Source organism: Bos mutus, chromosome 6 (assembly GCF_027580195.1).
Source record: "Bos mutus isolate GX-2022 chromosome 6, NWIPB_WYAK_1.1, whole genome shotgun sequence".
Lineage (NCBI taxonomy): Eukaryota > Metazoa > Chordata > Mammalia > Artiodactyla > Bovidae > Bos > Bos mutus.
This window is the reverse complement of record NC_091622.1, coordinates 111,500,190-111,512,618: the sequence shown is the minus strand read 5'-3', so window position 1 is coordinate 111,512,618 and position 12,429 is coordinate 111,500,190. Positions and strand designations below refer to the sequence as shown.

General features: G+C 45.3%; 1 protein-coding gene across 8 annotated transcripts in view; it reads left to right on the top strand.

Annotated features, from left to right (window-relative positions):
* Positions 1 to 12,429, top strand: part of LDB2 (LIM domain binding 2) — a 460,040-nt gene that overhangs the window by 385,585 nt on the left and 62,026 nt on the right. For all 8 annotated transcript variants that reach the window (XM_005907270.2, XM_070372733.1, XM_005907269.3 and 5 more), the window contains exons 4-5: positions 2,785 to 2,907; positions 5,287 to 5,370. In XM_005907270.2, coding sequence (XP_005907332.1) covers positions 2,785 to 2,907; positions 5,287 to 5,370 — 207 coding nt within the window. The remainder of the gene's footprint in view (positions 1 to 2,784; positions 2,908 to 5,286; positions 5,371 to 12,429) is intronic.

The following is a 12,429-nucleotide window of genomic DNA, read 5'->3' as shown; positions in this document are numbered from 1 at the left end:
CCCACCTTCAATCTTTCCCAGCATCAGGGTCTTTTCAAATGAGTCCCTTGGACTGCAAGGAGATCCAACCAGTCCATCCTAAAAGAAATCAGTCCTGGGTGTTCATTGGAAGGACTGATACTGAAGCTGAAACTCTAATACTTTGGCCACCTGATGCGAAGAACTGACTCATTTGAAAAGAAATTTGAAGTGATTATTAAGATTTCATAAAAGGTTGACGTGCTGTACTATGTCACTTCAGTAATGTCCAACTCTTTTTGACCCTATGGACTGTAGCCCGCCAGGCTCCTCTGTCCATGGGATTATCCAGGCAAGAATACTGAAGAGGGTTGCTGTGCCCTGCTCCAGGGGATCTTCCTGACTCGGGGATTGAACCCATGTCTCTTATGTCTCCTGCATTGGCAGGCGGGTGGTTAACCAATACCGCTGCCTTGGGAAGCCCAAAAGAATGATTTACATTGCTAATTATCTTCATGGACTATAGTTTAGACTATTTCTAAAATGATCATATTCCCTATTCAGTTGATTGTTATTTTTTCTTTAAGTATAAGTGCAATGATTTCCAAAGTTTTGTACTTTTTTTAGCCTAAGAAATCTTTCTCCAGCCAGGCTTGATCAGAGGTCCACTACTTAAAACAGATAAAACTGAAGCTGTTCTGGTTGAATCAAGAAAGTGAGTGGGAATCTCAGTGTTAGGTGGAGGCTTAGCTCTTCCCAGAAGAGCCCCAGATACACTGCTCATAACTGCCCAGGTCTCAGATAGGACATTACAACAACCCCTGGTCTAAGGCTCTGTGTTCTTTGGTTGCATGTCTTTCATCTTTAAACTATCATTTACTGTCAAGTACAATATCAGGCAGGCTTCCATGGTGTCTCAGCTGTAAAGAATCCACCTGCCAATGCAGGAGACATGGGTTCAATCCCAGGGTCAAGAAGATCCCCTGGAGAAGGAAATGGCAACCCACTCCAGGATCCTTGCCTGGAGAATCCCATGGACAGAGGAGCCTGACAGGCTACAGTCCATGGGGTCACAAAGAGTTGGACATGACTTAGCAACTAAACAACACCAACAATACTAGGCAACCTATATACAAAATTTCACTTAATATACTTTCCCAATATCCCTATCTAGCGGTATTCTGATCCTTATTCTGCAGATGAGGAAACTGAAACTTATGGAATCTGTTTGATTTTCTGAAAGTTGCAAAATAAGTGGAAAACAGAGTCAAGATTTGAATCTAGGACTTTCTGGTGCCAAAGCCTCCTATTTTTGTACTGCTTCTCTAGGCAAACGTGGGCTGAATAACGAGCTACAATTATTTAAACTGGACCAATATACTGTCACTGCTTCCCATCTTAGAGGTGAGATAGGATGAGTGGCGTAAGACTTCCCCACATTTTCTTTCATTTCAAAGTCATTAACAGTGAAAAAAAGGCTTCACCAACGGCATAGTAGGTAAAAAATCTGCCTGCAGTACAGGAGACACTGGAGATGCAAGTTCAGTCCCTGGGTCGGAAAGATCCCCTGCAGAAGGAAATGGCAACCCACTTCAGTATTCTTGCCTGAAAAATCCCATGGACAGAGGAGCCTGGCGGGCTACAGTCCAAAGGGTTGCACAAGAGTTGGACATGACTGAGCAACACAGCACACAGCACACCAGTGAGAAGAAATGTGAATAAAATAGGAACTAGGGAATTTTCTGACAGTCCAGTGGTTAGGACTTGGCCATTTCACGGCCATGAGTCCAGGTTCAATCCCTGATCAGGGAACTAAGATACTGTAAGCTGCCAAAAAAAAAAAAAAAAAAAAATGAACTGCATGCCAAAAATCATCTGACTTTCAAAAGCAGATAAAAATGCTACCTTGTCTCTGATCACTCTATAAGACTCACTATATTTCATTAATAATATACATTTATCTTAGGTTAATTTGGCTCCCCAAAGCCTGGCCCTTTATACAAGCAGAATTCGTCATGTCTAATAGAATGTGATTCAAGGAATTTACTCTAAAATGTCTTTCTTTCCAAACATCCGTAATTGATAACCCACAGCCTTGGGTTAAGCACCACCCTCTGACATTTCTCTTTGGAAATGAAAACTTCTTCTGCTTCAGTTCAGCTCAGTTCAGTCACTCAGTCCTGTCCGACTCCTTGTGACCCCATGGCCTGCAGCATGCCAGGCTTCCCTGTCCATCACCAACTCCCAGAGCTTGCTCAAACTCATGTCCATCAAGTTGGTGATGCCATCCAACCATCTCATCCTCTGTCGTCCCCTTCTCCTCCTGCCTGGGTGAGCTTGAAGTAACTCATATTTACACGGAATACTTGTATTAGGTACTTTCTCCCAGAGTAGGATAACCAAGATTAGAACAGAGCTCAAACTCTTATTCTAGAAGGATGATGAAAGTGGAGGAGAAAGGAGATGAAAGCATGCTAATGTTATGGGGGACACATGTACCAGGAGTGTTTGACACAGCATCGCTATAAGATGGGTTTTGTCTGCATATTTACAAATGAAGAAATAGGGGCTCGTGGAGTTTCTGCCAAAACTAGTTGAGTTACCAGTAGCTCATGGCTGGTGAGCTGCTGTGCTGACCTTTGACCCCATTAATTTCAGAGCTGAGACCTTGCTCCATGGATGCATCACCTGTGCCACGTTTCTGCCAAGATCGAGCACCTGCTAAGAGGAGTCAGGGAGACCGCGTTGAGTGGCTGACATGTGAATTACAAAAACGTCACGATCACCAAGTGCACAACCATTGATCCTCCTGTTTGTCCCTTCCAGGTGTGTACAGAAGGCAGACTGATTTTGGAGTTCACCTTTGACGACCTCATGAGAATAAAAACGTGGCACTTTACCATTAGACAATACAGAGAGTTAGTCCCAAGAAGCATTCTAGCCATGCACGTAAGTACTTAATTTCTATTTCACTTTCTTCCCTTTCATCCCCTCGTCTTACCCAGAAAAGAGAAGCCCTGTTTTCTCACTGTGAAAGGGCTCCCAGAAACTTCACACTTTAGGCAATTAACTCTAAATTTTGAGTTTTCCCATCAACCATTTTCATCCATAGGCCCCTTTTGCCCTCCTTTGTTTCTGAGTTTGGTAAATTGTGAGACTATTTCCTTTCCTACTTTATTATTTTAAACTCCAAATGGAGGTTACCTCAATAAACAGTCTGTACTTTTCTTAAATTCCACGCATTTGTTATCAAGTACCACTCAGCATGGGCTAATAAACCTGTTATGTATAAATGAGAGAAATAAAACAAGGAGTAGGAAAACAGTTTCCAGTTTTTATTGGAACCATCTGACAAGATGTGGGGTTCACACACCGCCGATGTGTGTGCACACACTTCCTAACCACGGCATTGGAAACCCGAGGAAGACCTGGGTTCCTCTTGATTGCATTTGGCTGTAAATCATATCAAATTGCTTGGACATCAAGAAGGTCCAAGGGTGGATTCGATGCCAATCTAGAGAGATGTTTTAATGGTAAGACCTGACAGAAACTCATCAGGTCAGTCCCGTGAGAAGGAATAACCAGGCACTGACTTAATGAATGCTTCTTCCAGAATGCACGATGCAGCAGCTTCTGAGAAAATGCTCTGGAGCAAAATCAGATTTGAGCCTGATTTTTAAGACCCAATGTGGTGAAAAGAGAATACAATCACAGTTGTAATTGCAACCCACTCCAGTACTGAATGACAACCCGCTCCAGTATTCTTGCCTAGAGAATCCCATGGGCAGAGGAGCCTGGTGGGCTACAGTCTGTAGAGCCTCAGAGTCAGACACAACTGAAGTGACTTAGGATGCACGCACGCATGTCTACAGAGGACCCTCTTTTCAGAAATTGAGATGAAAAATGGCAAGCTATTTTCACCTACATTAGTTTTTTTTTTTTTAATTTATCTACACAAAGCCAATTGGTTGCATTACTCTGAGGGAAATTAAGTACAGAAAAAGAATAAATTAAGATGTTGGTATAACCTAGATGGTCTCAGGAATGCAGACCCGGAGGCAAGAAGATGTTTACTTAAGACTTCCTCTGTTTAGCAAGAGTTTATATCTATCAAGAGTTTATATCTATCAAGAAAGAAGGGAAAACAAACAGAAAGAAAGAGCAGTGACTAAGAGACTCACCTTACAACGGAATCCAGAAAGAATCTGTTTTCTTTTCTCGCCAAACAGAACACTGGGGGTGGCCCATGAAACATGACATCTTGATATTTTTAATGTGGCTGATATTTCTGAAAATAGAGTGCATACCTTTACGGTCCTTCAGGATTAAAGTTGTTGAGGACATCTATTTGTAGCCTCAGCTTAACGGAGAGGAGAGTTAGACATTTTTAATATATATGTATTAATATATTTCATGGCAGTTCCAAAATTTTCAAATACAGGACTCAACTCCCAGCTGCTACAAACACTGTCATGAGATTTCCTTGGTGGCCCAGTGGTTAAGAATCCACGTTTCCATTGCAGGGGTCTCAGGTTCGATCCCTGGTCTAGGAACAAAGATCCCCCATGCCTCATGATGTGGTCAAAAATAAAACAGAAATGTGTCCTCCCCCCATAAATAACATCAGTAGATAATTAACAGAGATTAGAAAAAAAAATTTGAAGATCTTAAAAAAAAAAAACTATTATCATAACCCACAGCAAAGGCCAGTCCTAAAGCATGTGTGCGTGTGTGCTAAGTCACTTCAGTCATGTCCAACTCTTTGCGACCCCATGGACTGTAGCCTGGCCAGGCTCCTCTATCCATGGTAATTTCCAGGCAAGAATACTGGAGTAGGTTGCCATTTCCTTCTCCAGGGAATCTTCTCCACCCAGGGATCGAACCCAAGTCTCTTACATCTTCTGCATTAGCATTGGCAGGAAGGTTCTTTACCGCTAGCACCATCTGGGAAGCCCTAAAACATGGTTCTGCCAAACCCAGACCCCACCTCCCCTCAGAGTTAAGGGGGCGCCAGGGACCTGGAGATGTCCTGATCGGGCTTAATAACCCTCCTCTGGAAGACACAAGGCCTCTCACAGAGGAAATAAAGTCCTTTCTCCCATCTGACTCAGTTCAGTTCTCCCTGGCAATGAGTCTTGCACCATTGATCCAAAGGTGACCTTGAGCGTTATATGCAAGTATCTTCAAAATGTAAAACAAATTATCTCCAGCAACCTACCCTCTGAGAAAAACTGGCAAGATGCACGTCTTAGCAGCAGTAGCACAGTCGGGACTTCCTTGATACCGTCTTGAGGGGATAAAATATTTGATTTTCTTTTTCCTGTTTAGGCACAAGATCCTCAGGTCTTGGATCAGCTGTCCAAAAACATCACCAGGATGGGGCTGACAAATTTCACCCTCAACTACCTCAGGGTAAGACCAATGGGCTGAGGTATTTCCCGTTGAGTTTGAAAAGTGTTTTAGAGATTTATGCGTATCTTGAACCAAGGAATTAAAATGAGGTAATCTAGCACAATACATATGTCTTTTTAAAATGTATCTTATTCAAGTATAGTTAATTTACAATGTTGTGTTAATTTCTACTGCACAGCAAAGTGATTCAGTTATACATATATATACATTCTCTTTCATTTCGTATTCTTTCCCATTATAGTTATCACAGGATATTGATACAGTTCCCTGTGCTGTACAGTAGGAGTTTGTCGTTTATCCATTCTGTGTATGGCGGTTTGCATCTGCAGATCCAGAACTCCCACTTCACGTCTCCCTTGGCAATCCCAAGGCTGTTCTCTATAGCTGTCAGGCTGTTTTGCAAATAAGTTCATTGTGTCTTATTTTAGATGCCACATGGATGTGATTCTCTATTCTAAGAAGTATTTGTCTTTCTTCTAACATACTTCACTTAGTATGATCGTCTCTAGCTCCATCCATGTTGCTGCAAATGACGCTATTTCATTCCCTTCTGTGGCTGAGCAATATTCCACTGTATGCGTGTACCACATCTTACTTATCCATTCATCCACTGATAGGCATTTAGGTTGTACCCAGGCCCTGGCGACTGTGAATAGCAGCACAATGTGTATGTCTTACACCACTCTGTGTGCCTGTGTGTGTGTGTGATCAATGGATGATTGGATTTAACTAACAAAAAGCATTGAGCCTAGACTTTGTCAGGGTGGGGCATCTTCGCTATGTTTGTATGACTCCCAGAATGAATTATTCAAAGGCTGGCAATGTCTCTCTCATCAAATGCTTCGGTGCTGTGTCCCTTCTGATTGTCTCAAGTCGCCAATGTACTGTTGCCAAGTTCATAGTCTCTGTGTCTGTGTCCAGGGACTCCTCACGTGTAAGGAGGCTCAGTGTGCCTTCCAGAGAGTGTCCCCTGAAGAAACTCACCTCGGTGCTGGAACACAGACATTTATTTCTAAGGCTTGTTGGGGACTCTCTGTGTAACGTGCAATTGGTTTTCTGGTTTAGATATAGAGTGAATTTTTATTAAAAAAAAAATTAAATGTTAGGCAAAAATTCTCTGCCCACATAATACAGCCTCCAGAGTTGGCCTCTGGAAACAAACATCTTTATATAGTTTTTATATTTATAAAAACTACAGTAAAGTTGGTCAGGGTAACAAACATCATACTGTTTCTTTTTTAAATATTCTATACTCATTTTTATAAATCAGTGTTATTTATATTTTTAAATTTACTTTTGATCAGAGTATAATTGCTTTACAATGTTGCATTGATTTCTGCTGTACAACAAAGTGAATCAGCTGCATGTGTATATATACCCGCTCCTTCTTGAGCTCCCCTCCCACCCACCCCCACCCCTCTAGGTCATTACTGAGCACTGAAGTACTGCACAGTAGATGGCCACTAACTGTCTGTTTTACACGGGGTGGTGTATATATGATCCCCTGGAGGAGGGCACGGCAACCCACTCCAGTATTCTTGCCTGGAGAATCCAATGGACAGAGGAGCCTGGCGGGCTGCAGTCCACAGGGTTGCACAGAGTCAGACACAACTGAAGCAACTTTGCACACACACACGTGCACAGTGTATATATGTCAATGCTGTTTTCAGTGTGGAGTGGCAGTCACCACGTTGCAAGTAGAGGATACGGTTTCCTTCATAAAGCCAGCATTGCCTTCCAGAACGAACAGGAAGGCAGTGGCCATGGTCCACATCCCTTTGCCTCTGAGTTGCTGGCTTCCACATCGCCCTGCTTCTCCAGGGGCCCACCCCATTGGAGTGTCTGTGCCTTGTTTCTTTTCCTTTTTATCTACCTGAAAACTTATATTTACTATTAGATGAAAGCATTGGAACGTGGTCATTTATTTGGCAGTTGATTCTGAGAGGTGGAAAGAATCAGATTCATAGTAAATTCACCTTTAAGCTTTTAAAAATGTCAATTAAACAAGAAGGAAAACCGCAGTGCTGTAGGATTTAGTCAGCTCAAAAATAGTAAAATGGTTGATATTATCAAATTCAAAGGCTAGAAAAAATATACGGATAATTTCTTTATCCTTAAGGGCAGGCTTGTGAATCTTATTTTGAATTCACAGTCCTCTAAGTTCAATCACGTTTGCATACTTCTACATGTTGAAATGCTTTGGCAGGACTTTCTGTTATGTAAATGAAGAATGATTTTCACAAATGTTTCCAAATTGTGCCCTCATTGGAATGTGACGGGCCCTGCACTAGATGCTGAAGATTCAAAGACAAAAGTCATGGCACCCGTTATGAAGAAACTCTCCCCTATGAGGGTTTATAAAGAGAGATCATTGTATATGAAAGGGTGAATATCATGATAGAAGTTTCCAGACTGAGTTAAGGGAGTACAAGATAGATATCTCTGGTGAATCAACCAGAGAAGGTTTCATGGAGGAGGTGATGCCTGAGCAGAGTGTGAAAGAATGAACAAAGAAAAGCCAAAGGAGGAGGAAGGCCTTTTCCATCAGAGGGAGCGGAAGGAGCACAGGTTAGGGAATGGGAAGCCGAGCAGTTGGTGATGCTGAGATGTGAAGGGAGAGGCTGAGGAGAGGAGGGAGAGAGAGTTAGCTGGGAGCCAGGTCTTGGAGCAACTGGCTGGCCGGGGTACCAGGGCCAGGAACCCCCGAAAGGATTAAACATGAGGATAGCAGGGTCTCCGTCCTAAGTAAAGGAAGAAGAGTCTTCTATTCGGTTTAGATGCCCCAGAACCAAACCCAGCTGTTGTGGCAAGACCCAGAGTCAGCCTCATTCCCCGCCACTTCACGCCAACGCGCCCGCCATCTTGGACGCCCTCAGCCAGGGTGCTCCCCACTAAACGGCCCCCTGGTTCCTGCTCAGAGGGAAACCAGGGTCTGCCCAGGAGGCGGGGTCTGAGGAGAGAGCTCTCAGCGGGATAGATGAGGTTGTGTTCTCCCCAACCTCTAGGCTCTGCGTTCAGCACTGGCTCCTGTAAGGGCTGCTGGCACAGAGCCGGTAGGACATGGGGGTCTTCGGTGCTGTTCCAGCCACAGGAATTCAGAAGGCGGCCCCACAGCACCTGGCATTGTGTCTTGTCAGGGGCCAGGAGAGATTTCCTTTGAACCATCTAATGATGCCTCTCATTAAGCAGATAGAGAAGTCCCACACTACATGTCCTCAGCTGACACCTCCAAGGAATCTGGGACTTTGGCGTCCATCCTAGACTCGGTCGCTCAGTCTCTGCTGAGATCTTAAACAGACTATTACATATTTCAGCTGCATTTAACACAGTGATAAATGCTGAATTTCCCTCCTCCCTACATGCCCCACCCACCCAGCTCTGTTGTCATCAGTAAAATGGTGACCTTCACCGTGGGATCAGCAGGGTTCACTGGTCCCCACGTCTGCAGTCTTTTGATTGCAGCCTGCAAAGAGTAAGGACATCATACCAGCAGAGAGGGAATGGCATCAGGCCCTCTGCTGATAATGACATGGGGAACCATGTATGGTTTGGGGCAACAGAGAGATGCATTTCCAAGGCTACCACCTAAAGTGAAGTACTGCAGGCTGTCCCGATGTAGCTGGACTCCACAGTGGCCCATGTGAAACAGTGCACACTTTCACTTTCCCGTAAAAGAGCTGGCACAGGGGATAGAAATAAAATCAGTCACCCAGCTTTATGCCCCCAAATGACAGACTGGAACTTGAACTCTAGAACCTATGTGCTCCATGGCAAAATACTGCCTTTCTAGTAAGAATGTACAATGATGATTTAAAAATTATTTTTGTAATGACGATGGCACCCCATTCCAGTACTTTTGCCTAGAGAATCCCATGGATGGAGGAGCCTGGTAGTCCATGGGGTCGCTAGAGTCGGACACGACTGAGCGACTTCACTTTCACTTTTCACTTTCATGCATTGGAGAAGGAAATGGCAACCCACTCCAGTGCTCTTGCCTGGAGAATCCCAGGGACGGGGGAGCCTGGTGGGCTGCCGCCTATGGGGTCGCACAGAGTCGGACACGACTGAAGCGACGCAGCAGCAGCAGCATAGTTGATTTACAATTTGTGTTAGTTTCAAGTGTACAGCTAAGTGATTCATAAATATATGTGATACATGCATATATATATATATATATTCTTTTCAGATTCTTTTCCATTCTAGGTTATTGCAAGATATTGAATACAGTCCTGTGTGCTATGCAATGCATTCTTGTTGTTTATCTATTTTATATACAGTAGTGTGGGTCTGCTCATCTCAAACCTGCCCCCTTTGGCAATTGTAAGTTTGTGTTCTATGTCTGTGAGTCAGTTTCTATTTTGTAAGTAAGTTCATTTGCATCATTTTTTTTTAGATTCCACAAATAAGTGGCAGCCTATGATATTTAGTTTGTCTGTCTGACCTCCTTCACTTAGTATGACACTCTCTAGGTCAATCCCTGTTGCTGCAAACAGTATTCTCATAGAATGATGATATTGATAGGAATTGGATCATGTCTTTCCTGCCTTGACAGAGAAGTCAGTGTTTCTCACTGGATCCTTAATCTCCTTCACCAAAAGTTATGTCAGCTCCTTGTAGGGTTTAGTGTAAGGATTTGTTGTTGTTGTTTAGTTGCTAAGTCATGTCCAGCTCTTTCTGACCTCATGGACTGTAGCCCACCAAGCTCCTCTGTCCATGGGACTTCCCAGGCAAGGATACTGGAGTGGGTTGCCATTTCTTCCTCCAGGGGATCTTCCCAAATCAGGGATCGAACCCGTGTCTCTGGCCTCTCCTGCACTGCAGGTGAATTCTTCACCACTGAGCCACCTGGGAAGCCCAATGTGAGGATTAAGAGAGAGAACCCACACAGAGGCCGTAGCCCAAGGTCTCGGCCAGAAAGTGCCCACTTAGTGTTTGTCGCCACAGTATACCCAGCGCCTATTATGTGTCATCTTTGTCCTCCAGCCGGGAACTCCTTGGAGCAACATGGCCTCTGGCTCTCTCCTCTCACTCACAGTCCTCCCAACACCACTTGGCTTCCCAGGCTCATGCATCCTGGTTCAGTGGCCATTTGCTTTTCTTGCCTCCACTCACCCGACCCCTTACTCACCTATTGATTGGTTCAGGACACTTTCTGAGCCCACTCTGTCTTCCTGGCAGTGTGCCAGGGGATGGACCTCCATCATGGAGCTGTGGCCTCCTTCCTAGGGTAGTCGTCACGGGCTGGTGGGCGAAGCTGGCAGGGAGAGGTGTGCTGGCTTGGAAGGCCCATGAGAAGAGCCTGGGGAGGGACCTGTGGGTCTCGCGGGGAAGGTGGTCAGCGTAGAAGCCAACCTCCCATCCACAACCCCTCAGGGCAGCTGAGGACCACTTGGCAGGTCATGGCTGAGCAGAATCTCAAACTCAGAGCCCAAAACCAGTGCACAGGGCTTCCATGACGAGACCTGGCCTGGTCAGTGGTCACCAAGAATGAGAAATAAAGCTTAATTTCTTCATTTTAGAACCAGGATCTAACATTTTCCTAGTACTCTTATCACCTAATATTTGCAAAACAGTTGAGCAGTAAGAAAATACATTTATTGGGATTTCCTTGATGGTCCAGAGTGGTTACGATTTCACACTTTCAGTGCAAACCTTACGGGCTCAATCCCTGGTCAAGGAACTAGATTCCACATGCTGAGCAGCCGAAAAAAAAGAAGAAAGAAAATAATTTTATTTATAAAAACTACTTTAAAAGCTCTCCCATCCTTCTGAGGAAATGGGCTTTTGGCTCCAGCCTCAGAAAGTCACCTGAAGAGTTGTTTCAACAGAGTTAGCCAGGAATTTCACTAGCCACACGCAGCATTGGAAGAAGAAGTCAGACATTTTATCTGGGCAAATACTAATCCAGGGCCTTCTGAATCACAGGAAGAATTTTAAACATCAATGCGCCCTGCTTTGGAAAGGTGGGATAGGAGATTTTTAAATACTTCAGACATCTGAAATTTCAATAAGCTTTGTCTTTCAGGAACCAAAATTAAGCAATACAGGAGGTAAGCAGTTATGATCACCCAGCTTTGCCTGAAATTCCCAATCGCTCTCCCGGCGGCCTGTAGGAGGGTTTACAAGGAGGCGGCTCCCCCAGTTAGAGGAAGGAGCTGGGGAAGCACATAGCCCAGCTCCGGAGATGTGAACACGGATGACGTTGCTGGAGCAGCTGGCAGCGAGCTGCTGGGGACTCTGTGGACCTGATGTTTCTGAAGTGGTCACAGTCCGGCTGTTGTCCTTTAATTTGAGTTCTCAGGTTGCCTGCGTTCCCTCGGCCACTCCAGCACATCAAGGCCGGAGGGGCGTGGTGCCCGGGGGTGTGCCGGCCGGCTCGCTGGTCCCGGCAGAGCAGAGTGGAGGCTTGAGGAGGCAGAGCAGGGATGGCGTCCTGACCACGTGCGGCCTCGCTTCCCCTGGATGCCGTCTTATGACCTCCGAGGGGCCAGGGCTTACTGACCTTGTGTCCCTGGGGTAGTTCTCCTGGCTGCGGCCGGGCTGGGAACAGGCATGCAGAGTGAGCAGTTGTTAGGAGTCCCAGAAACTGGGTGGTGTGTTTCACGAACGTGTCCACCGTCTCCTGGAGGTGAAGGAATTTACTATCATGGGGGTGATGGCGCCCCTCAATCAGTGTGTTCTGGGGAGGGAACGCTAGATCTAGAATGGGGAGAAGCAGGTGGGATTTCAGGCGTGTTTTCTGTGCCATGTTTGCTGGGCACAGCAGCAGACAGGCTGTCCCTCCAGTCTTCTGAAGAGCTTGGTCTACGGGAAGGCCAGGTGTCCTTGGAGAAGCATGGGGGGTCCAGGTCAATGAGACCTGCCTTGGAGTTCATCAGTACCCCGCCCTGCCCCACCCCTCCCAGCCCCCCGCCCCTCACCACGCCACATCCTCCTTCCGCCATTATTCATGGTTCATCCCACAAGCATCTATGAGACACCACTTATCCATCATCCTTAAGGAGATCACTGTCTAGTAGGGGAGAAAGAAAAAAGACTCTGCTGGGAGAGACATCTTCC